At 43.2% G+C, this 21,953-nt stretch overlaps 1 protein-coding gene across 4 annotated transcripts in view; it reads right to left on the bottom strand.

Annotated features, from left to right (window-relative positions):
- Positions 1-12,205: 12,205 nt before the first annotated feature.
- The window catches only part of LOC122943922 (TRIO and F-actin binding protein), a 45,946-nt gene continuing 36,198 nt past the window's right edge, over positions 12,206-21,953 (bottom strand). For all 4 annotated transcript variants that reach the window (XM_044302056.1, XM_044302054.1, XM_044302055.1 and 1 more), the window contains 5 exons: positions 20,770-20,929; positions 18,790-18,903; positions 15,910-15,996; positions 14,237-14,400; positions 12,206-13,278 (listed from right to left, as the gene is read on the bottom strand). In XM_044302056.1, coding sequence (XP_044157991.1) covers positions 14,239-14,400; positions 15,910-15,996; positions 18,790-18,903; positions 20,770-20,929 — 523 coding nt within the window. In that variant the 3' untranslated portion in view covers positions 12,206-13,278; positions 14,237-14,238. The remainder of the gene's footprint in view (positions 13,279-14,236; positions 14,401-15,909; positions 15,997-18,789; positions 18,904-20,769; positions 20,930-21,953) is intronic.

Below are 21,953 nucleotides of genomic sequence, written 5' to 3'. Positions count from 1 at the left end.
TCATAGCAACCAATGACACCGTTCGCTCGTACACTCAGCAGGACGACAGAACGGGTTTTTACGGACCGTGGTCTGTGAAAATCTACGTATGTGTGAATGCGGCCTTAGGGCTCATGCACACGAACATATTTCCGTTCCATTTTTTTTGTGGACCGTATGCTTAACCATTCACTTCAATGGGTCCGCAAAAACAACCGAAGATACTCCGTGTGCATTTAGTTTCTGTATTTCTGTTCCGCAAAAAAGTAGTGCATGTCCTGTTATTGTACGCAAATCATGGTCCGAGGCCCCATTCAAGTCAATACGAAACGCACACGGAACACATCCGTATTTTGTGGATCCATACTGTAGAAATGCTATGCCCAGCCCATATTGCTCATGTGTTTGGTGATTAATAAGTTACTGTTCCCGTTTCTGATCCGCAAAAAACGGATCACAAATGGAAACCATACGGATATGTTTTGTGGAATAACGGAATGGAAGAGGGCTTAAATCAGAGAAAAAAAAACTCAGATAAAGAACAACGGATCTGGGAAAAATGGACCGCAAAACAATAACGGTCGTGTGCATGAGCCCTCACGCTGGTGATACACATTAGATAAATGCAGGTTCACTAATCCAGTCAACCCACTGGGAGTTTCAATCAGAGAGAAGTATATACCAGTCTGCTCAGCTCAGGCTGTGTAAGTTGATGCAGTTCGGAACCATTTTCATGGTGACAGGTTCAGTATATGGGAAACTTTATCCAGTCGCTTTCTCCTTCCATGGACCCAGCACTGATCATCTTCTGTTCTCAACATAAAAAACCTGTATTTTTATGCAGTCAGCACTGGGAGGAGGTCAGTGCAGAGATTATTACAGCTTCCATTTCAGACAATGGTATCTGTATAAATTTCTATGCACCCCCCACCTTCAAGTGGTGGCAGATAGTAGGCAGTTTTTTAACATGCTATATGAAGGTAATGAAAAAATGTATCAATGTATTTATGCCAGTTACCTAGTATGAATACTTTGAAAACCCTTAAGGCCTCTTTCACACGAGCGTGTCCGGATGCGTTGCGGCAAACCCGCGTGAGTAGGTATGCCATTGCAGTCAGTTTTGACTGCGATTGCGTTCCGTTTTTATCGCGCGGGTGCAATGCGTTCACGTCACGCATTGCACCCGCGCGGAATACTTGCTCGTGTGAAAGATGCCTAAGAAATCTGGGAGTGTTTGATGCACACTTAGGCTGGGTTCACACAGGCGTCACATTTTGGCTCAGGATGCGTCCCTGGTGCATTGCGGCAAACACAGCGCGATTACGTACGCAATTTCAGTCAGTTTTGACTGTGATTGGGTTGCGTTGTTCAGTTTTTATTGCGCGGGTGCAATGTGTTTTGCACGCATGTGTTTAAAAACTGACCGTGGTACCCAGACCTGAACGTCTTCACTGAAGTTCAGGTTTGGGTTCGGTGTTGTGTAGATGTAATTATTTTCCCTTATAACATGGTTATAAAGGAAAATAATAGCATTCTTTAATACAGAATGCTTAGTAGAAGGTCAATTGAGGGTTAAAAATTTAACTCTCCTCCCCCAATTGATCACGTAGCTGCCGGTCTCCTGTTCTTTCTTCAGGACCTGTGGTGCATCACTGAGCTCATCACATGGTCCAATCACACGGTCCATCACCACGGTGATGGACCATGTGATGTGACGTCACCACAGGTCCTTTAGCCGGCAGCTCATGATTAAAGTAGTAAGAAGAGATCGGCAACTACGCGATCAAGAGGAGGAGGTGAGTTAATATTTTTTTTTTAACCCTCAATTGAACATCTACTAAGCATTCTGTATTAAAGAATGCTATTATTTTCCCTTATAACCATGTTATAAGGGAAAATAATAGTGACTAGACTTTCATCTTAGCAACCATGCGTGAAAATCGCACTGCATCCGCACTTGCGGATGCTTGCGATTTTCACGCAGCCCCATTCACTTCTATGAAAAACACACAATATACAGGGAGTGCAGAATTATTAGGCAAATGAGTATTTTGACCACATCATCCTCTTTATGCATGTTGTCTTACTCCAAGCTGTATAGGCTCGAAAGCCTACTACCAATTAAGCATATTAGGTGATGTGCATCTCTGTAATGAGAAGGGGTGTGGTCTAATGACATCAACACCCTATATCAGGTGTGCATAATTATTAGGCAACTTCCTTTCCTTTGGCAAAATGGGTTAAAAGAAGGACTTGACAGGCTCAGAAAAGTCAAAAATAGTGAGATATCTTGCAGAGGGATGCAGCACTCTTAAAATTGCAAAGCTTCTGAAGCGTGATCATCGAACAATCAAGCGTTTCATTCAAAATAGTCAACAGGGTCGCAAGAAGCGTGTGGAAAAACCAAGGCGCAAAATAACTGCCCATGAACTGAGAAAAGTCAAGCGTGCAGCTGCCAAGATGTCACTTGCCACCAGTTTGGCCATATTTCAGAGCTGCAACATCACTGGAGTGCCCAAAAGCACAAGGTGTGCAATACTCAGAGACATGGCCAAGGTAAGAAAGGCTGAAAGACGACCACCACTGAACAAGACACACAAGCTGAAACGTCAAGACTGGGCCAAGAAATATCTCAAGACTGATTTTTCAAAGGTTTTATGGACTGATGAAATGAGAGTGAGTCTTGATGGGCCCATGGCTGGATTGGTAAAGGGCAGAGAGCTCCAGTCCGACTCAGACGCCAGCAAGGTGGAGGTGGAGTACTGGTTTGGGCTGGTATCATGAAAGAGGAGCTTGTGGGGCCTTTTCGGGTTGAGGATGGAGTCAAGCTCAACTCCCAGTCCTACTGCCAGTTTCTGGAAGACACCTTCTTCAAGCAGTGGTACAGGAAGAAGTCTGCATCCTTCAAGAAAAACATGATTTTCATGCAGGACAATGCTCCATCACACGCGTCCAAGTACTCCACAACGTGGCTGGCAAGAAAGGGTATAAAAGAAGAAAATCTAATGACATGGCCTCCTTGTTCACCTGATCTGAACCCCATTGAGAACCTTTGGTCCATCATCAAATGTGAGATTTACAAGGAGGGAAACCAGTACACCTCTCTGAACAGTGTCTGGGAGGCTGTGGTTGCTGCTGCACGCAATGTTGATGGTGAACAGATCAAAACACTGACAGAATCCATGGATGGCAGGCTTTTGAGTGTCCTTGCAAAGAAAGGTGGCTATATTGGTCACTGATTTGTTTTTGTTTTGTTTTTGAATGTCAGAAATGTATATTTGTGAATGTTGAGATGTTATATTGGTTTCACTGGTAAAAATAAATAATTGAAATGGGTATATATTTGTTTTTTGTTAAGTTGCCTAATAATTATGCACAGTAATAGTCACCTGCACACACAGATATCCCCCTAAAATAGCTAAAACTAAAAACAAACTAAAAACTACTTCCAAAAATATTCAGCTTTGATATTAATGAGTTTTTTGGGATCATTGAGAACATGGTTGTTCAATAATAAAATTAATCCTCAAAAATACAACTTGCCTAATAATTCTGCACTCCCTGTAGAGCATGCTGCGATTTTCACGCAATGCACAAGTGATGTGTGAAAATCACCGCTCATCTGCATAACCCCATAGAAATAAATGTGTCCGGATTCAGTGCGGGTGCAATGCGTTCACCTCACGCATTGCACCCGCGCGGAAATCTCGCCTGCGTGAACCCAGCCTAAGACCTCATGCACACGACCGTATTTTGTTTTGGTGTCCGTTCAGTTTTTTTTGCGGATAGGATACGGACCTATTCATTTCAATGGGTCCGCAAAAAACGCAGACAGCACACCGCGTGCTGTCCGCATCAGTATGTCCGTTCCGTTGATCCGCAAAAAAAATAGTGCATGTCCTATTTTTTTTCTAGTTTGCGGACAAGGATAGGCATTATTACAATGGATTACATCTGTTTTTTTTTTGCGGATCCGCAATTTGCGGAACGCAAAAAACACACACGGTTGTGTGCATGTAGCCTTACTGGGAAACCTGGTGGTGTAAGGGGACTTGTACTGTATTGCCCTATGAGATTTGTGTACACCCCTGCCTTTAGCCTTGTCTGCGTGCAGGCTTTCCCCAAATGTAAATCACTATAAGCTCTTGTAAAGATGCTGTTTGACAGGCATGGTTTCCCTCCCACTATACCACCAAGTGAACAGTGGCCAGTTTAACACAGTGAACAGCCTGCTGGAATTCACTGTGTCTAGCACAGCCCGATTAAATATAATGGGGTCCAGTGGAGATCCGGACAAATTCTGGCAGACAGTGTGGAGAATCGGCCGGGCACAAAACACTGCGTGCTGCGGTATGTGTCCGGCCAATTCCCGCCATTGTCTGCCAGAGCAGCCTGACCCCCTCAGGTTAAGGCCTCATGCACACGACCGTATTTTATTTCCGTGTCCGATCTGTTTTTTTTGCGGATAGGATGCGGACCCATTAATTTCAATGGGTCCGCAAAAAACGTGGACAGGACACAGTGTGCTGTCCACATCAGTATGTCCGCTCCGTTGCTTCACAAAAAAAATAGTGCATGTCTTATTTTTTTCTAGTTTGCGGACAAGGATAGGCATTATTACAATGGAGCCACACAAAAAAACGGATCCGCAAAAAAAAAAAAAAAAAAACGGATGCCATACGGAACATCAGTTTTTTTTTTTTGCGGATCTGCAATTTGCGGACCGCAAAACACATAGTCGTGTGCATGTAGCCTAAATCCACATACGACTGGATTCTCTGCATTGCAAAAGTCTATTTCCACTGCAGACTTTTTTTGCATTGTGTGGATGAGAACCACTAAAAATGTATTCACTTTGCTTGTACTCCAACGCTGCAGTTTTGCCATGCACACTGTCACACGTCGACATACCTGCAGCCTATTTCCACACTTAAAGGGGTTCTGCACTTTCATTTAACTGATGATCTATCCTCTTGATAGATCATCAGCTTCTGATCGGCAGGGGTCCGACACTCGGGACCCCCGCCGATCAGCTGTTTGAGAAGACAGCGGCGCTCCAGCAGCGCCGCAGCCTTCTCACTGTTTACCGCCGGGCCGCCCGCCCACTGACGTCACGACTTGTATCAACTAGAGTGGGCGCGGCTAAGCTCCATTCAAGTGAACAGAGCTTAGCCGCGCCCACTCTAGTTGATACAAGTCATGACGTCAGTGGGCGGGCGGCCCGGCGGTAAACAGTGAGAAGGCCGCTGCGCTGCTGGAGCGCCGCTGCCTTCTCAAACAGCTGATCGGCGGGGGTCCCGGGTGTCGGACCCCTGCCGATCAGAAGCTGATGATCTATCCAGGGGATAGATCATCAGTTAAATGAAAGTGCAGAACCCCTTTAAGTGATGAAATGCTGCAGATTGTGTTTGTGAAAGCTCCTGTACCGACCTCCCTAGCACTGACAGGGTCACACAGTAATATACTGATTTATGATGATATGTAACCCATAGTTCTGGAATGTATTGTGTAACATTGACATAATGCTGTCCGTGTTATGCAAAACATGAGGGTTACATGGCATGATAAATCAATATAATGCTATGTGACCCCCGCCAGTGCTAGAGAGGTTAGTACGGTAGCTTCCACAGACACACGCTGCTAGTTCAATGCATTGAGCTGGTGTGAAACCAGCCTAACTCCATTTGCTGAACTGCAGCCCCAAACTTCCAAGGAACCTCCACCATACACTGCAGGCAATCGTACTGCTCTCCCGCCCCGCCACAAACTACCTTCTGTTACCTCCAAATATTTCACATTTTGACTTATCCGTCCACAGCAACTGCTGCCATTTTTCTGCACCCCGGCTCCGGTTTTCATGCATAGTTGAGCTATTCGGCCCATTTCCACATGGCTTTTAGCAGCAATTCACAGTACAAGATAAAATAGATACATTATATATTATTACAAATTTACATATACAAGAATAAAGACTGAAAATGCCTAATAAATTCATTTTATTTTCCTGACTGCAAATAGTTGTTGCAAGCCTCTGCCCTTATCACTGACTCCTAGAAAGGATTATACAGTTAAGAAGGTCACCTACCATTTAAGATCTTTATCAATCAGGTGACTATAATATGTGCGCGTTTCGCAAAGGCATTGTGGGCTCTGTACTTCTCGAACACCATAAGAAACAATGATAAAGATGGTTGTAGAGAAAACACACACCAACTCTAAATGAATACAACAGATAAAACCTTTATTAAAACTGAATGACACGTGTTAAACATTCGGGGATGTAAGAGCTGTGGCCGAAGTGATGCCTTTCATGGCTATCAATCCTGAGATATCACAAGCCACACAGGCAAACCCCAACCGGGTATTAATTAAGGCACAAGAGCAATGCAGTTGTTTAGTCTTACAAGACAAAAGCAATTCAGACATCTCATTCTATCTTAATCCAGTGCAATCATGGAAGGTGAGGACAAGAACCAAGATGAGAAAGGAACAATACCAAGGGACCACATTAAAGGGAACCTGTTACCTCCCAAAACCATCCCAAGCCGCGCGTTTCTAGTGATGCCCTTCTTCCTGTAGGCAGATGCAGCAAAAGTACTGAAAACGTTGTTTTATCCCCTGCCGGTGCGCTTCTGCATGAATGCTTGAAATCAAGGGGACAGCGGCCTCCTTGCTTCAAGTCACGGTAACAATACCCCCTTCCCTGCCCCTTCGCTGTGACAGACAGCACTTATGCAGAGAGATCGGCAAAGCCAGTCAAACTGTCGGCTGTCAGTCACAGGGAAGGGGGTATTGTTACCGCGACTTGAAGCATGTGTGGAGAAGCGCGCCGGCAGGGGATAAAACGTTTTCAGTACTTTTGCTGCATCTGCCTTCAGGAAGAAAGGCATCATCAGAAACACACTGCGGGCTACACGCAAGTACTGCTGGCGGCTTAGGATGATTTTGGGAGGTGACAGGTTCCCTTTAAAAAAAAAAAAAAAAAAAAAGATGTAGGAGGTATATGAACCATCATTACCCGGTCTGTAGACCAATACAAAAAGAAAAACTCCGGATGTACACTGCATGGCTAAGAACAGTTGTATGAATTGTGCATGTTTGGTGCAGCACGTACATACCCATACATACACACACACACCTTCAGCTACAGTATCACACCTGTTCTTACAAGAAACAACAGAAAGTGTCAGCCATTCTCTGGTGACCTGTCCTTGCATTCTGTTCAGTGCAGTTTCTCATTACAATGGTTTGTGAAATCAAAAATGTGATCCACATGAGAACATCATCTGTAATGGAAAAAATAGCTAATCTGCGAAGGCTAACCTCTAGAAGCAAAAATATAAAAAGCTAACTGTAATATTGAAGTGTACAACAAAAGATCTTTATTTAATCCAACTTCATTGAACGCCAGATATCCTGGATGGTTATGTAATTAGAGCACGTATTCTTGCCTTTCTGCGATTCAGACCGGAGTTGGATTACTGGATGCCGGACTGAAGGGATTTACCAGTCTATCTGTATTAATAAGAACGTAGCGGAGGCAACTAGCTTTCAAATGCATTATTCCTATCCATACGGCCCCTGCCCCTCAAACATTTGCTGTGTATTTTACAGAGTTAGGGTACGACCACGCAGATGGTAAAATCCATGGCAAATTTCCAACTAAATCCAGATTTTGCAGCCGATTTGCCACTGAACCTGCAATGGATTTGCATACTGTGACAATCCACACAAAGAATTGACAGCGCTGTAGAATTAATCCGCATTGAATCTCAATTTCCTTACAGACATGTTTACACAGTGTGTCTGTTTCTTTAAATCTCATTCTCTGTGCCGACACTGCAAATACAATGCGGTTTTATTTGCCCACAAATCCAGACAGAAAATCTGCAGCATTTTTGCCATGTATGAACACGGCCTGCCAATTTTCAGTTAGGCCAGTACAGTGCAGATCCTAAATTAAAAATATATAGTCACTCACCTGCTCCCTTCCACTACATCCAATCCACGGATAGGGTGACATGCACTGCTGTAGCATCACCGCTGTGTCACGTGCCACTTGGGGACACGGCGCCGCTGACACCAGTGATTGACCACAGCGGCACACATGACCCATTCAGACTGTAAAAAGCCAAACCGAGGGGCGGGAGCAGGTGAGTGACTTTACTTTAGGATCAGTACTTTGCTGGTCAAATTGAAATCCAACATAACAACTGGAATTAACCTCTACAATCCAGTGTTAGACAAAGTAACTACAGGTGTGTATTCCACTTTGATTTACAACTGTATTTAAAGGGGTATTCCAATCTGGACATTTCTAGTTTACCCATAGGATATTCCATAGATGTCTGACAAATGCAGGTCCAATTCTGGGAAATGCATCTATCTTCAGAACAGGGCCCTATGTGGTGGCCCCACATGAGCAGCACTCTATACATTTTCACAGAAGTCCTGAAAATATCTGAAGCAAGTGCATTTGGCCGTTTTTGCAACTTGCATGGAAGTGAATGGAGAAAGAAGCCCATGCATGGCCACAGATCCCAGAGGTGGGACCCCCATTTGTCAGACATCTATGGCAAATCTTACAGATAAATGTCCGGATGGAAATAACCCTAGAACTACTAATATATATATATATATATGTATAGCTATATTTAGTTCTAGGGTTATTTACAGTTTTAAAGATTAGGATTAAAGGACTAAAGATGTGCAAAGATCTCATTTTATAGTCAGGACAATTGTTGTTGAATAGCATACATGCACATACTCTTAGGGTACATGCACATGGTAAGGCCTCATGCACACGACCGTTGTGTGTTTTGCGATCCGCAAATTGCGGCTCCACAAAACACGGATGGCGTCCGTGTGCTGTATGCAATTTGCGGAACGGCGCGGACTGCCATTAATATAACTGCATATTCTTGTCTGCAAAACGGACAAGAATAGGACAGGTTATATATTTTTTGCGAACCACGGAACGAAGCAACGGATGCGGACAGCACACGGACTGCTGTCCGCATCTTTTGTGGCCCCACTGAAGTGAATGGGTCCGCATCCAAGCCGCAAAAACTGTGGCTCGGATGCGGACCAAAACTTGTGCATGAGGCCTTATGCAGATTTTCCATACAGATTTTGTTGCGGTTCCACGCCAAAACCTGCCTGTGGTACTAGAGGATTTTGCCCAGATCTCACCCTTGAAATCCCCACTGAAAATCTGCACAAATAACTGACGAAGCAGATTTCAAAATCCACTCTGCAGGTCAATTTCCACACTGTGCAGATAAGATTTTGAAAATCGAATCAACTTAAGGCCCCCCTGCACACGAACGTGTGCACCCTGTGGTCGTGCTGCGGCCCGCGGATCCGTTCACTTGAATGGGTCCGCGATCCTGCCGTTCTGCAAAAAGATAGGACATGTTCTATCTTTTTGCGGAATGGAAGTACAGGGCGAAACCACACAGAAGCACTCCATAGTGCTTCCGTAGGGTTCCGTTCTGTGCTTCCGTTCCGCATCTCCGGATTTGCGGACCTATTCAAGTGAATGGGTCTGCATCCGTGATGCGGAATGTCCATTGGACGGTACCCGTGTATTGTGGATCCGCAAATGCGGTCTGCAATACGGCAACGGGAAGCACACCTTCGTGTGCAAGGGGCCTAACAGGTACAACATTACGCTATGGATCTTCTGCATGAAACTTTGCGGATAATGAACACCATGTGAATGTAGCCTTAGGGTATATGCACAAGGCAGTGTCGTTTATGCAGATTTTCTTGCGTTTTTTTGCTGTGTTTCTTAACCAAATTCTGCATGTGTTACTTGTGGATTTTGGCGTGGATTTGCCCCATGTTTTCTCCTTCGCATTGCAAAGGGTGATATCTGCACAAACAGTAGACAAACTGAGGATTTCAAAATCTGCATTTCAGGTCAATTTTCATGCAGAACATTTCTCATTGTACATAAGATTTTGAAAATCTCATCTACTTGGTAGATCATATCTTACACTGCACATTATCCACATGAAAATCTGCACATGATATGCACTGGGTACATATCCCCCTAGGGTCCATCCGTACATGGGGGAAATGCTGTGGATTCTCCTTTAAGATTTGTAGGCAAGAAAATCCACCTGCAGCAAGTAGTAGACAAGAGCTTAACAAATCTTATCCACAGGCTGTGGAAAACTTACAGGTGCAAATTGGCATGCAACGTGCATTTTTTCTGAGGACTTTCAGTGTGGATTACACCCTTTGTGATGCATAAGTTAAAAGCCTTGCAAATCTGCAACAAAATCTAGATGTAACACACTGCTAAATCCACAGTGGATTTTTTTCCATCCCCCGTGGACGTACCCTTAAGTACAGTATGTCATGAAAAACTTCTAGCAATATTATTTTGTGTATGATGCTGGCAGCCTCTCGATATCTGACATTTGTATTAGTTTACAATAGCTGAGGGTAAAAGAAAGGTTCCCTATTATATTACAGCTCATCTGCTTTCTAAGGTTGACTGGAAAATGTAAGGCCACTTTCACACTGGCGGTTTGGTTTCCGTTTGGGAGATCTGTTCAGGGCTCTCACAAGCGGTCCAAAACGGATCAGTTTTGCCCTGAAGCATTCTGAATGGAAAATAAATCCGCTCAGAACACATCAGTTTGCCTCCGATGCTATTATGTATTTTACAAGTTTTTCATAAATTGCAGTCCAATCTGTATTCATTTACTAGGAATAATAAGGCACAAAACATGGTGAATGGACAGTCGGATCGCTCTTTATTTCCCGATTGCAGATTTATTCATTCTATTTCCTGAGCATAATTATGGGGGCGGCCATCTTGCCTGAGCCGTTATTAACAGCATTTATAAAATTGCTTTACGGCAGCCACATGGGCAGGAGACACAATGGTCGGGGGGCCCTCACTGACTTCTATGGGAGAGTTTTCTAGGTATGCTCTGTGCAGAGGTCATGATATAAGGAAAGAATAGATGAGCTTTGACAATCACCTATTGTGGAACCTGTCTCATCTATGCAAAGAGGTGATATCATTACAGGAAGGATTAATATGACTGATAAGCAGTTAACTGCAGTAACCTGTACAGACCAAGAAGTGGCGCCTATTATTTAAGGTCCCTTTAGATAGGATGATACAGCAGGCAATTGTCAGGAAGGAAGCATTCCTTCCAAACAAGCGCCTGCTCGTCAGTGGAGGAGACCGGAGCATTTACATGCAGCAATCTCCTCTACAGTATGGGTAGGAGCGATCGCTAATGCCATCACTCGTCCCCATACAGACTTGTTGTTTACACAGCACAATCTGCTGCCGGAAAACAATTTGTGTGTCCGCATAAATAATCTATTACCCAATGAATGGGTGTTTTGCTCATTCATCGGCATCACCTTTACACTGCCAGATAATTGCTAACGAGCATTCGTATGAACGCTCGTTAGCGATTATCTGCTGGATTCTCGTCTGTGTAGAGGGTTCTTTAGTGGTCAGTGTAAATACTGCAGGTTTTATGGTTTTTGTTTAAATACAGACATTGAAAATTAAAAAAAATATATAAAAAAATATGTTAAGCATAAAAACGGGATTTAAAGACTAGATCATTTTCTTATGACACATTCCCTTTATAAGGGGTGTCTGACTTGCACCAGACAACCCTACAGTCCTAACCTGTGCCCCTTAAAAAACAAAACACTCACCAGTGTTTGACGGCAGCAATCATGGTACCAGGGTGCTTCCAGAAACAACATTGATCAGTGTTTTTGTTTTTTTTTGTTTTTTTTGTTATGGGGCACAGGTTAGGCCTGTAGGAGTTGTCAGCTCTAACATTGAACAAACCCTTTACCAACTGTGTGCGAATTGGGCGATGTAGATGGCACTTTTAGCACAGAGATGCCATTACATGTTTGAAATCCTAATCTCCTTTTTCATATAAATAAGCAGATTACTGGGAGCATCATGTGCCAGTAAAGTACAGATGGCTGCAAGTCTCCCGGACCACTGGTGACCAGCCTGCTAATGTATAGATGCCCTAACTGCTGATGGATCACACTGCAGGTTGGGTCAGCTTAAGGCTCCATTCAGATGTCCGTAACCGCAAAACATGGACAGCGGCAATGTGCGTTCCACATTTTGCCAGCACTAATAGACTATGCCTATTCTTGTCCACAATTGTGGACAAGAATAGGACATGTTCTATTTTTTTCGGGAACAGAATTGCGGACCTGGAAGTACGGGTCCGCAATTTCGTATCCGGGCAGCACATGGTGCTGCCCCATAGAAATGAATGGGTCCGCAATTCCATTCTGCAAAATGCGGAACAAAATTGCGGATGTGTGAATGGACCCGAACACTATAGCAATACTGGACTACATGTGAAGAATCTTTAAAAATGAATAACTTTTGAAGAATTTAAGGGGTTTTCCAGGTTTTTAATATGGATGACCTATCGTCAGGATAGGTCATCAATATCAGATCAGTGGGGGCCCGACACCCAGCACCCCCGCCGATCAGCGGCAAGCAGGAAGAGAGAAAGGAGACGGTACACGTGCGTGGCACGTGATTTCTCCTCCTACAGCTGATCGGCGGGGGTGCGGGTGTTTGGACCCCTGCCAATTTGATGTCGATGACCTATTCTGAGGATAGGTCATCAATATTAAAACCCTTCAATGCTAACTGGATATGTGCTTAACTATAGCCGTAGGCATCCAACCTTGATATCTCTAATCCACAAGCACTGAACTTCACCTTTCACAATCATACACTGTTCACGAATATGAACTATTGGGTACACCACTGCATTTAGCAACACAATGCACATCTGTACAAAGCTTTACTCTCTTCTCTATATAAACTTATTATACACATCTATTCTTATAGTCTCCACTTTGTATAAGCCTGCTACATTACAGGCAGTGCTCACATTCAGTGCACATACAGTATAACAGCTCAACCTTACCAGTCCCCGCACATGTACCCTCTCTGCTCGCATGTCCACATAGGTGAACTTTAAATACAGTCATTTCCCCATACGTAACAGTAAAAGGTAGGATATGTTAGAGTGCTCCAGACCTGTGGACACCTCAATTTGAGCTATATGACCTTGTCCACCGTCTGGGAAACGTGAAAGAATCCCCATTTATAATAACATAATATTAATAATGAGTGGTATAAAATTCTGTGATTCACATATAAAACAGAGCAGATGTGTGGAGCAGGGTGGATGGAGACTCAGCGACGTCACATTGTCGGCACGTGTGTAATATCCATCTCCGTAATAACAGAGGCAGTACATTAACCTGCACAGAGCATAAAATATACAAATAAGTCAGTGGAATATAGAAAATATGTCACACAGCAAGGCAACGTATAGGAAGTGTGTACATACAGACAGACAGGGGTGCACCACCAATGAAGCTAGGTGAGGCGATTGCCTCAGGCAGCACCAGGTAGGGGTAAGAAGGGGGATTATACGTTTCTGCAGTATAGTATTGGGAAGAACAGTGGGCACAGTATGTGGCGCTATATTATCCTGTGTGTTTTGTAGCTCTGTATAGAATGTTTTCCAAGTAGGTCTTTAACAGTAGGGCTGGAGGGAAGGGGTTAGGTTAAGAAATTGGCATTGGGGGTTGGGGCGCCTCTTTAGTTTTCGCCTCAGGCAGCATAAAGGATAGGTGCACTCCTGCATACAGATATATAGAGAGGTGTAACAAGGGGAGAGGTTTAGGATGCAGAAGCCCCTGAACCCTGGCATTCGAAGGGTTCGAACAGTCTGTCTGGCACATAAAAGCACACCAGTACAAATGGCATGCAATGCTTGGGGACCCAGAAATGTCAAGTTATACCTCTATAAAAACATAAATATCACCACGTGGGCTATGTTTGCAGGTTGCATTTGGCGGATGCTCTGAAAGCTTACATGGTATATATCCATGGGGCCCTACTGACTTGATGAAGGATGCCAACGCAGTGTCCTTTCAGTAGGCATTAGCGTACGTTTTTCTTTTTTAATTGTAAGCAATATTGCATTACATTGCACTATTCCATATAGAAGTAATCCCCCAAAAAAATAAAAAATAAAGTATACTTTGGTGTACAAAATTTAGGTTTAGTATTTTTACAGTGGGTCAGCAACATACTGTCCACCTACACAGTGGCATATGTCGGAGGTATTGAGAAATATAGGTACACACACAGTGTGAAGATAGCCATAGCCTTTTATGTGCTAAGATAGCAGTAAACATGCACATTTCTCACCGTTACTCTCCTACGCTGTTGCGCATTGCAGCCTTTTCTCGTAAAGCCGACATGGCAAGTCGTAAGTGTTCTTTCAACTGGTCAATCTCACGCTCTGACCGAGATTTGATGTTATTTAGCTCTACATAAATATCTTTGTATTTCTCCGATGCATATCGTTTATCCTAGAAGGGGTGGAAAGCAGAACGTTTTAGAATCTGTTTGGGAACATATTTAATGATGGTTTTCACCCAATGCACACAATTAGCCATACAGTAGTAAATCAGAGGCTACAGCAATGGCCACAGTCTGGCAATTATGTTTCACATACCTCGATATTGGCATTTTTTTTTTTTTTTTCTTTTTTGTGGTGGTCATTTTTGAGAAAGTAGCAGCAGGAAATGCCGCAGTAGTGCCTGCCACTTTTGAACGGGTTTCTCAGAAACAAATGGTTTAAGAGGACCTTTCATGGGTCCAGACATTATAAACTAAGTATCAGGCTACGTAGGGGATAGTGCAGGGATCTAACCGCACTTACTATTTTTTCTGGGCGCCGCTCCGTTCGCCCGCTGTATTCTCCCGCCTGGTATGCTAATCTTAACATCAGAGCAATGAGGAGGAGACCAAGTCTCTCTCTGTGGGCATCTCCTTCTCCCTGGCTGCGGCAGAGAGCGTCACAGCCAGGGAGAGGGTGAGCTTTTTTCTTCTCCCTGGCTGTGACGCTCTCTGCCGCGATTGGACAGCGCTACAGCCAGGGAGAAGGAGACGCCCACAGAGAGAGACTCAGTCTCCTCCTCATTGCTCTAGTGCCAAGATTAGCATACCAGGCGGGAGAACACAACGGGGGCCACAGCCGGCGCCCAGAAAAAATAGTAAGTGCAGTTAGATCCTTGCACTATCCCCTACGTATCCTGATACTTAGTTTATAATGTCTGGACCCATGAAAAGTCCTTTTTAAAGAGGTTATCCGGGAAATAATATTAATGACCTATACACAGGATAGGTCATAAATATCAGATTGGGGGTGGTTTGACACCCAGGACCCCCGCAGATCAGCTGTTAGAAGAGGCCAGGCACTCTGTGAGCACCACGGCCTCTTCCTAGACCAGTGACATCACTGTACGTTGATCACGTGGCATAGTTGCAGCTCAGCCGCATTCAAGTCAACGGAGCTGAGCTGCAATAAAATGTACGGCACTGTGCTTAGTAAGCTGGCAGGAGGCCATGGTGCTCACTGAAACAGCAGTGCTGGGACCCCCGCCATCGTGATCATGATTACCTATCCTGAGGATAGGTCATTATCTTTTCCAGGATAACCCCCTTTAACCATCACGTGGTCAAAGTTTTACCATCCGTTTCCAAGAAAATAGACTAAAAGGTTACTAGAACAAAATCCAACATCTCTGTAAGAATATAAAAGGAAATTTCTCAATTACTATGTATGACTAGTTTGGGTGTTAGTCCTCCTGTACTAGATGCACAGTCAACAAGGATTATCGGCCATTCATAAAAGGTGAAAGCAGATAAAAGACTAAAGCTGGACATACACACAGGATAAAGGTTGTCCGGATCTATTGTTTTCAGCTACTGGGGTGCTCCCGACTATCCACTAAAATCCCAGGAAAAATTCAGGAAAATAAAAAAAAACGCTGCGCGTGAAATCACTCATACAGTTACAACATGGAAAGCCTTACCTTCTGCATGTTTTGGAGATCCTCACGCAGACAGGAGACTTCTTTTCTTAAGTACTGCAACTCATTCTCTTTCACTCGCAGTAAAACCTGAAGTGGAAGCACTCAGGTCAGAAACACAAACATGGAAAATAGGAAAGTAGTTTTCACTACTACTAGGAATAACTGCACATTTCTCATATTGGCGTGTAGTGGGAACCTATCCTGAAATACTGACACAATGCAACGCCTCCCATTCTACATACTGACTATCCATGCTCATTCTCAGCTTCTTACAGTAAAACACAGCAAAAAAAAAGCCATATGTGAAAAGAAAGACAAGCACATCAACACCTCTCAGTAAAGATGATGAGAATTCTAGTACATGAACACTTCTGTCTAAAATGTGTGACAGGCAAGTGTTAATGGAAGTTATTTTTGAATGTTGTAGGCTATGAAGTACACATTACGGAGGCCATCAACGTTTCCATAATGACATCTCCACTAACAGAAACATATTAGGCTGGTTTCACATCGGGTTTAACATATACATTGGCAAAAAAAACAAAAGGATACATTTCGCTTTTCCATCCTGCAGAGTCCTCCCAAAAAAACGTACGAGTTAACGTATACTTAAAGGGGTTATCACATCTTAGACAATGGGGGCATATCACTAGGATATGCCCCCATTGTTTGATGGGTGCGGGTCCTAACCCGCACCTGTATCAACGGAGTGGGGAGCGCTGTGGCTGGAGGAGCACTATGCTCCCATTCATTTCTATGGGGCAGACAGCAATAGCCGAGCCAGAGCTCAGCTATTTTCAGCAGGTGCCAGCGGTGGAACCGCAGCTATAAGACAATGGGGGCATATCCCAGTGTTATGCCCCAATTGTCTGAGATGGGAATACCCCTTTAATAATAATTAAACATAATATAACAGTTGTAGTAGAGTTACCACTCATGCTTTATGAGACGTGTTATCTAAACTAAATGCGTTAAGCAAACACCTCCAATTGCTTTTCAATGGCTTTTTTTTTTTCCAAGATAACGCAATGAGTTAAGAAATTTAAGTTGAGAGCTCGAGTGTTAACCCTGCTACATCTGTATGTTAAACTTAAAGTATAACTGTCGTATTTTTATTTTATTTTTTTGAGGAGTATTGGATTGTGGTGATTAATATCTCCTTGGTGGCCCTATTTCAACTTTTCACTGTGTATTCCATTACCCCTTAATTCCACAGTTTTGTTCCCTGTACGGCCTACTTTTACCTGTGCTTAAAATCAGGTTGCTATGCAGGGTCCGTCTATGTGTTGAAGGACGGAGGACGCAGAAGCACGCAGCGTGCAAGGTCAGATTACAGACAGCCAGGGACTGTAAGTAAATGATTAAAGCCAGGTCCTCCCCAGCAGCTGATAACAGTGCCTGGGCTGTGTGCACTTCTCCCTGTCCCTGCGCTTGGCAGACGCTCCCTCACTCAGCAGAGCTGGAGAATGCAGAGTTGGAGCAGTGCAGACCAGGGAAGGGAGATCTGCCATCTGCTCAGTGTATAAATGAAAGCAACATGTGGTAAGAGGACCCCTTTGTGCTGCAGGAGATTAAGCCTTTAGGGGGGAGGGCTCTGGTTACTGACACTTTTGGGGGGCTATTGTTACTGGCTAGTGATTAGCCTCAGGGTGAGGTCAGTGGCGGCCATCTTAACTAAATAGTGAAATTGCAGTTTTATGCAGACTGGTTGCTAAGGGCTGAATCTTATTAAATATATGATAAGTCAGTATATTAAATATATGATAAGTCAGATAAGTCAGTCTAATAGTAACTGGTTCTGGAATATCATGTTATTAGTAACTACATATATGAAAATTGAAATTGGGGTCTAAGTGTGACAGTTATCCTTTAAGACAAAAACACGATGTGAACCCATCCTTTAAGGCTGTTAGTAGTTCAAAGATAAGGGATATACATACTGGGCAGGTAAGTACTCAAAGTGAAAGTAAAGGTGTATTTACACGCTCTGAGGAGAAGTTGATTGTTGGGAAGGAAGTGTTCCTCCCCGGCAGACGGCTGCTCGTTAAGTGGAGGTGATGCACTGTATTTACAAGCAGCGATCACCTCCACAGTATAAGGACAAATGATTGCTGCTGCTATAGCTTGTCCCCATAGAAAATCATTGCTCCTGGGCAGCAGAGTGCTTTTTAGACCTCAATCTGCTGCCCGGGAACGATAAGGTGTCTGCACTCCCAATCATTTCACTCATTCCTCGGATGATCTGTGGCACCTTTAGACAGGCAGATTATTGGGAACGAGCGTTCCTGATAAACGGTCCAAATATCGGCCCATGTAAATTCACCTTAAGATGCCGACAGCTAAAACTGGTGAAAAAAATGTAATAAATAGCAGTTGGAAAAAAAAAATTTTTTTGCACAAAATGAGTAAAATCCAATCATAGAAGAAAAAAATTACTTCCGAAGGTGTTCATAGCCTTTAAAGGTGGCCATACACATTAGACATAGTTGAACAGCAGTGATACTATGGATGACTGAAATTCTCCTTTTAGCTATATGCCGGTAACCTTGTGGCAGACACTAAGTGCATATGTATGTCCTACAATATGTGACTAAAGACTAAACCGTTTCTGGTTTGTCTGTAGAGACCATCAAATCACTTCATTTCTGTCATTTTACAACATGCTGTCGATAACTGATAGCTGAAATCTGCCCTACTACATTGTGCACATAACCTTGGAGTGAGCGTGATACTTGTGTATAACTTCTACATTCTCATTATTCCCCCCACCCAAAATTGAGATATTATAGTAAAAGTCATGCAGGCAAGTGCACTAGTGTAGTAAGCATGTGAGCAATGTGTTAAACGTCATCCTGCAATCCATTCTACCGTGTGATTCACCTCCAGCTCCGCATTGTTTTTCTGTCCTGCCCGTAGCTGCCCGTCACTTGGCCCATTCCCGGCCATAAAGGTCCGCAATTTTGCAATTTCTTCTGAAAGTCGGTTGTTTAATTCCTAGAAATAAAACCAAAGTAATGTGATTCAGGGTGCATTCACACGACCGTATGTATCTTGCAGTCTGCAAAATGCGGTTCCACAACAAATATGGATGACGTCCGTGCTGCATTTGTTTTATTTTTTGAGGATTCATTGTAACAATGCCCGTGCTTGTCCGCAAAAGGGACAAGAATAGCACATGTTCCATCTTTTTTGTAGGTCTGTGGAACAGACATAGGGATGCAGACAGCACGCAAAGTGCTGCCCACATTTTTTGTGGACCCATTGAAATAAGGATCAGATGCCGACCAAAAATACAATTGTGTGAATGGGGCCTTAAAAAGAACACATTTATTCTGCATGAGGATGTATGAAAAATAAATAAAAAAACATATACCAAGAAATGTATGTCATTATCACGTACTGACAATATTATATATAAAAAAGGATTGGTTACTGTGAGTCACAGGAAAATGTGCTCCTAAATTAACACTGTAATTGTCAATTTACAACGTTACAATCCAGCAAACCACTGTATGACTCCTTCCAAAGCCGCGGACACTGTAAAATACTGCACAATGACTGGAGTCAATTCTTTTAACTGATTGGGAAGCAAACACTCGTGTAACTTGTCACTGATGACTAGAAACTCTGTAAGAACTAAACTTAGTTGGGTATAGTGTTGTTTGGAGCTCATGTGTGAAAGGGGTTTTCTGGGACTTAGGAGGTCATCACTATCAAATCATGGGGGTCCAACACCCAGCGACCCCACCAATCAGCTGCTCGCAGCAGTCGCCGACACCTAAAACTACACAGTGGATAGAGCTAGAAATAGAAGGCTCCATCTACTGTGTAGTCACCATTCAAGTGAATGGGCGCTGGGCTGCAGTATGCTGATCAGTGGGGGTTCCAGGTGTTGGAACCCATGAATCGGATACTGATTACCTATCCTGAACCTAGGTCATTTATATCCAAGTTACGGAAAATCCCTTTAAACACTAAACTAAAGTAAATTACTATTTCCTGTTAACATTAAATTGAACGTAATGTATCACAGAAAACAATTGTAAGGAGCGTTTTCCTATATTTAAAAAAAATTATAAAAAATAGGTGGAAGGTACACTCATGTAAAATACTACACGTGCATAAAAAGCTGTGATGTCAGACTTTTTTTTTTTTTTTTTTTTTTTTTTAAAGACTAGACTTTTAAGAATGGTCCATGTAGGAAGACGTTCTGGATAACCCCACAAGTTAAAACGACAACTCACTAACTGACTGATTTTGCCTTCCCTGTAAATACATGATAAATGGCCACTGTGAAAAAAATCCCTGTAAATGATAAGATGATAATCATAATCAGAGAAAAGTGGTGGAGAAGATGCTACAGCTAACACATGGAGGTCTCCCTCTCCAGAAAGATGAAGAAAAGAACACATGAGCAACACTTGTAAATTTGATGATGTCTACTTAACCCCTTGGGGTACTATGATGTAGCTGTACATGGTTTTCCCAGTGGCTCCATGTTACATAAGAAAAACCAGCGGGGTAGTAGCTGTGACTGACGGCTGCATTCCCGCTGTTACTGGTCATTTAACTATATAGATTCCAAATACAGAAGACATTTGACAGTACCTTTCAAGTAGTATTACAAAAAAATAAAAATGAAGAGATGGGACTCCCTTTGTTTCACTCCCATTAGCTGACAGCCCGGTGCTGAAGTAAGTTTTTCTACCACAATGTTTTATCACCTATCTAAAGGATACATCATAAGTCACTGGTACAAATCTTGGGATCTTGCCGATTTCAGTCTCATTCATGTGGCTCTATCATGACCCGCTGATCAACCAATGGGTCATTAAACATTGGGAAACCGCCTAAACTTGCCTGATTCTGTCTGAGCAGCTCCTTGGCTTCCTGCTGATATCGTTGCAGTTCCCTGTCCCGCTCGGATGCAGTCTGGTTCATTGCCCCAATCTCTAAGCACTTCTGTGAGTAACGTTCTGACAAAGTCTGCAGCTCCCGTCTTAGAGCATCCATCTCAGATCTACCCAGAAAAGAAAAAGAAGAAATCTGAGCAACCTACATGACAGTTTGACATCATGATACGTCACAAAGCATACTAAACAAGCATGAAGACAAAACTAGTAGGTTACACACTGTATTTTAGGGACGAATTGCACCTAAATGGAAGGGGATCTGCTGTGCTGGGGGAGAGAATATTTAAACTAGGAATGAGGGGGGAGGGTAAGGCAGAAAGAAAAGCGGTAGATATATCAAAGAGGGGTCAGAAGACATTGGTGGATGGAGAAATGGACGATGAGGGATAGGGCAGTGGATAGGGAGATCCTCATGTTACAAACTAACATTGCAGAGTAATATGCCCACTACAGTGATCCCTCAAGATACAATGGCCTCAGGATACAATATTTTCAACATACAATGGGTCAAAAAAGACCACTGTAAGTGGAAACCAGACTCAACATACAATGTCTCAGACTCAGATCCAACCAATCAAGGTCACTTCTCCGGTATAATAGCTGTATTAGTGGCTAGTTATCAGCCATTCATATTTTTCTTAAATTTTAATTTTCTTTCATCTTGGGTGACATTCTGGGGCCTTGAAACCGATTACTCAACTTACAATGGTTTTAACATACAATATTAATTGGTTCCAGGACGACCATTGTATCTTGAGGGACCACTGGTAAACCTCAAGAATTTACATTCCAGGAACTGAATTGGGAAAATTAAATAGCAAATTATAATGTATGTTCACAAAGGCCAGAAGTCAAACAAGCAAAATAGGGAAGCTGGAGCGCATTGTCCTCGAGGAACACATAGACGTAGTTGATGTGGCTGACATAGGGTTTTACACGCTTTAGGAAAGGGGGCAAACAGGAAAGGAGGTGGAGTGTATCTGAAGGAGATTGTGAAAGAACCACTTATGGCTAGAGATGGTGAGGATGTTGAAACTGTATGGGTGAAATTACAAAGCAGAGCAAACACTGCAAATATATTTGGTGTAATCTATAGACCCCCTAACATCACTGAGGAGATAGATGTTCAGC

Source organism: Bufo gargarizans, chromosome 7 (genome assembly GCF_014858855.1).
Source record: "Bufo gargarizans isolate SCDJY-AF-19 chromosome 7, ASM1485885v1, whole genome shotgun sequence".
Taxonomy (NCBI): domain Eukaryota; kingdom Metazoa; phylum Chordata; class Amphibia; order Anura; family Bufonidae; genus Bufo; species Bufo gargarizans.
Note: the sequence above shows the minus strand (reverse complement) of the source record. Positions and strands in the feature narration are given on the sequence as shown.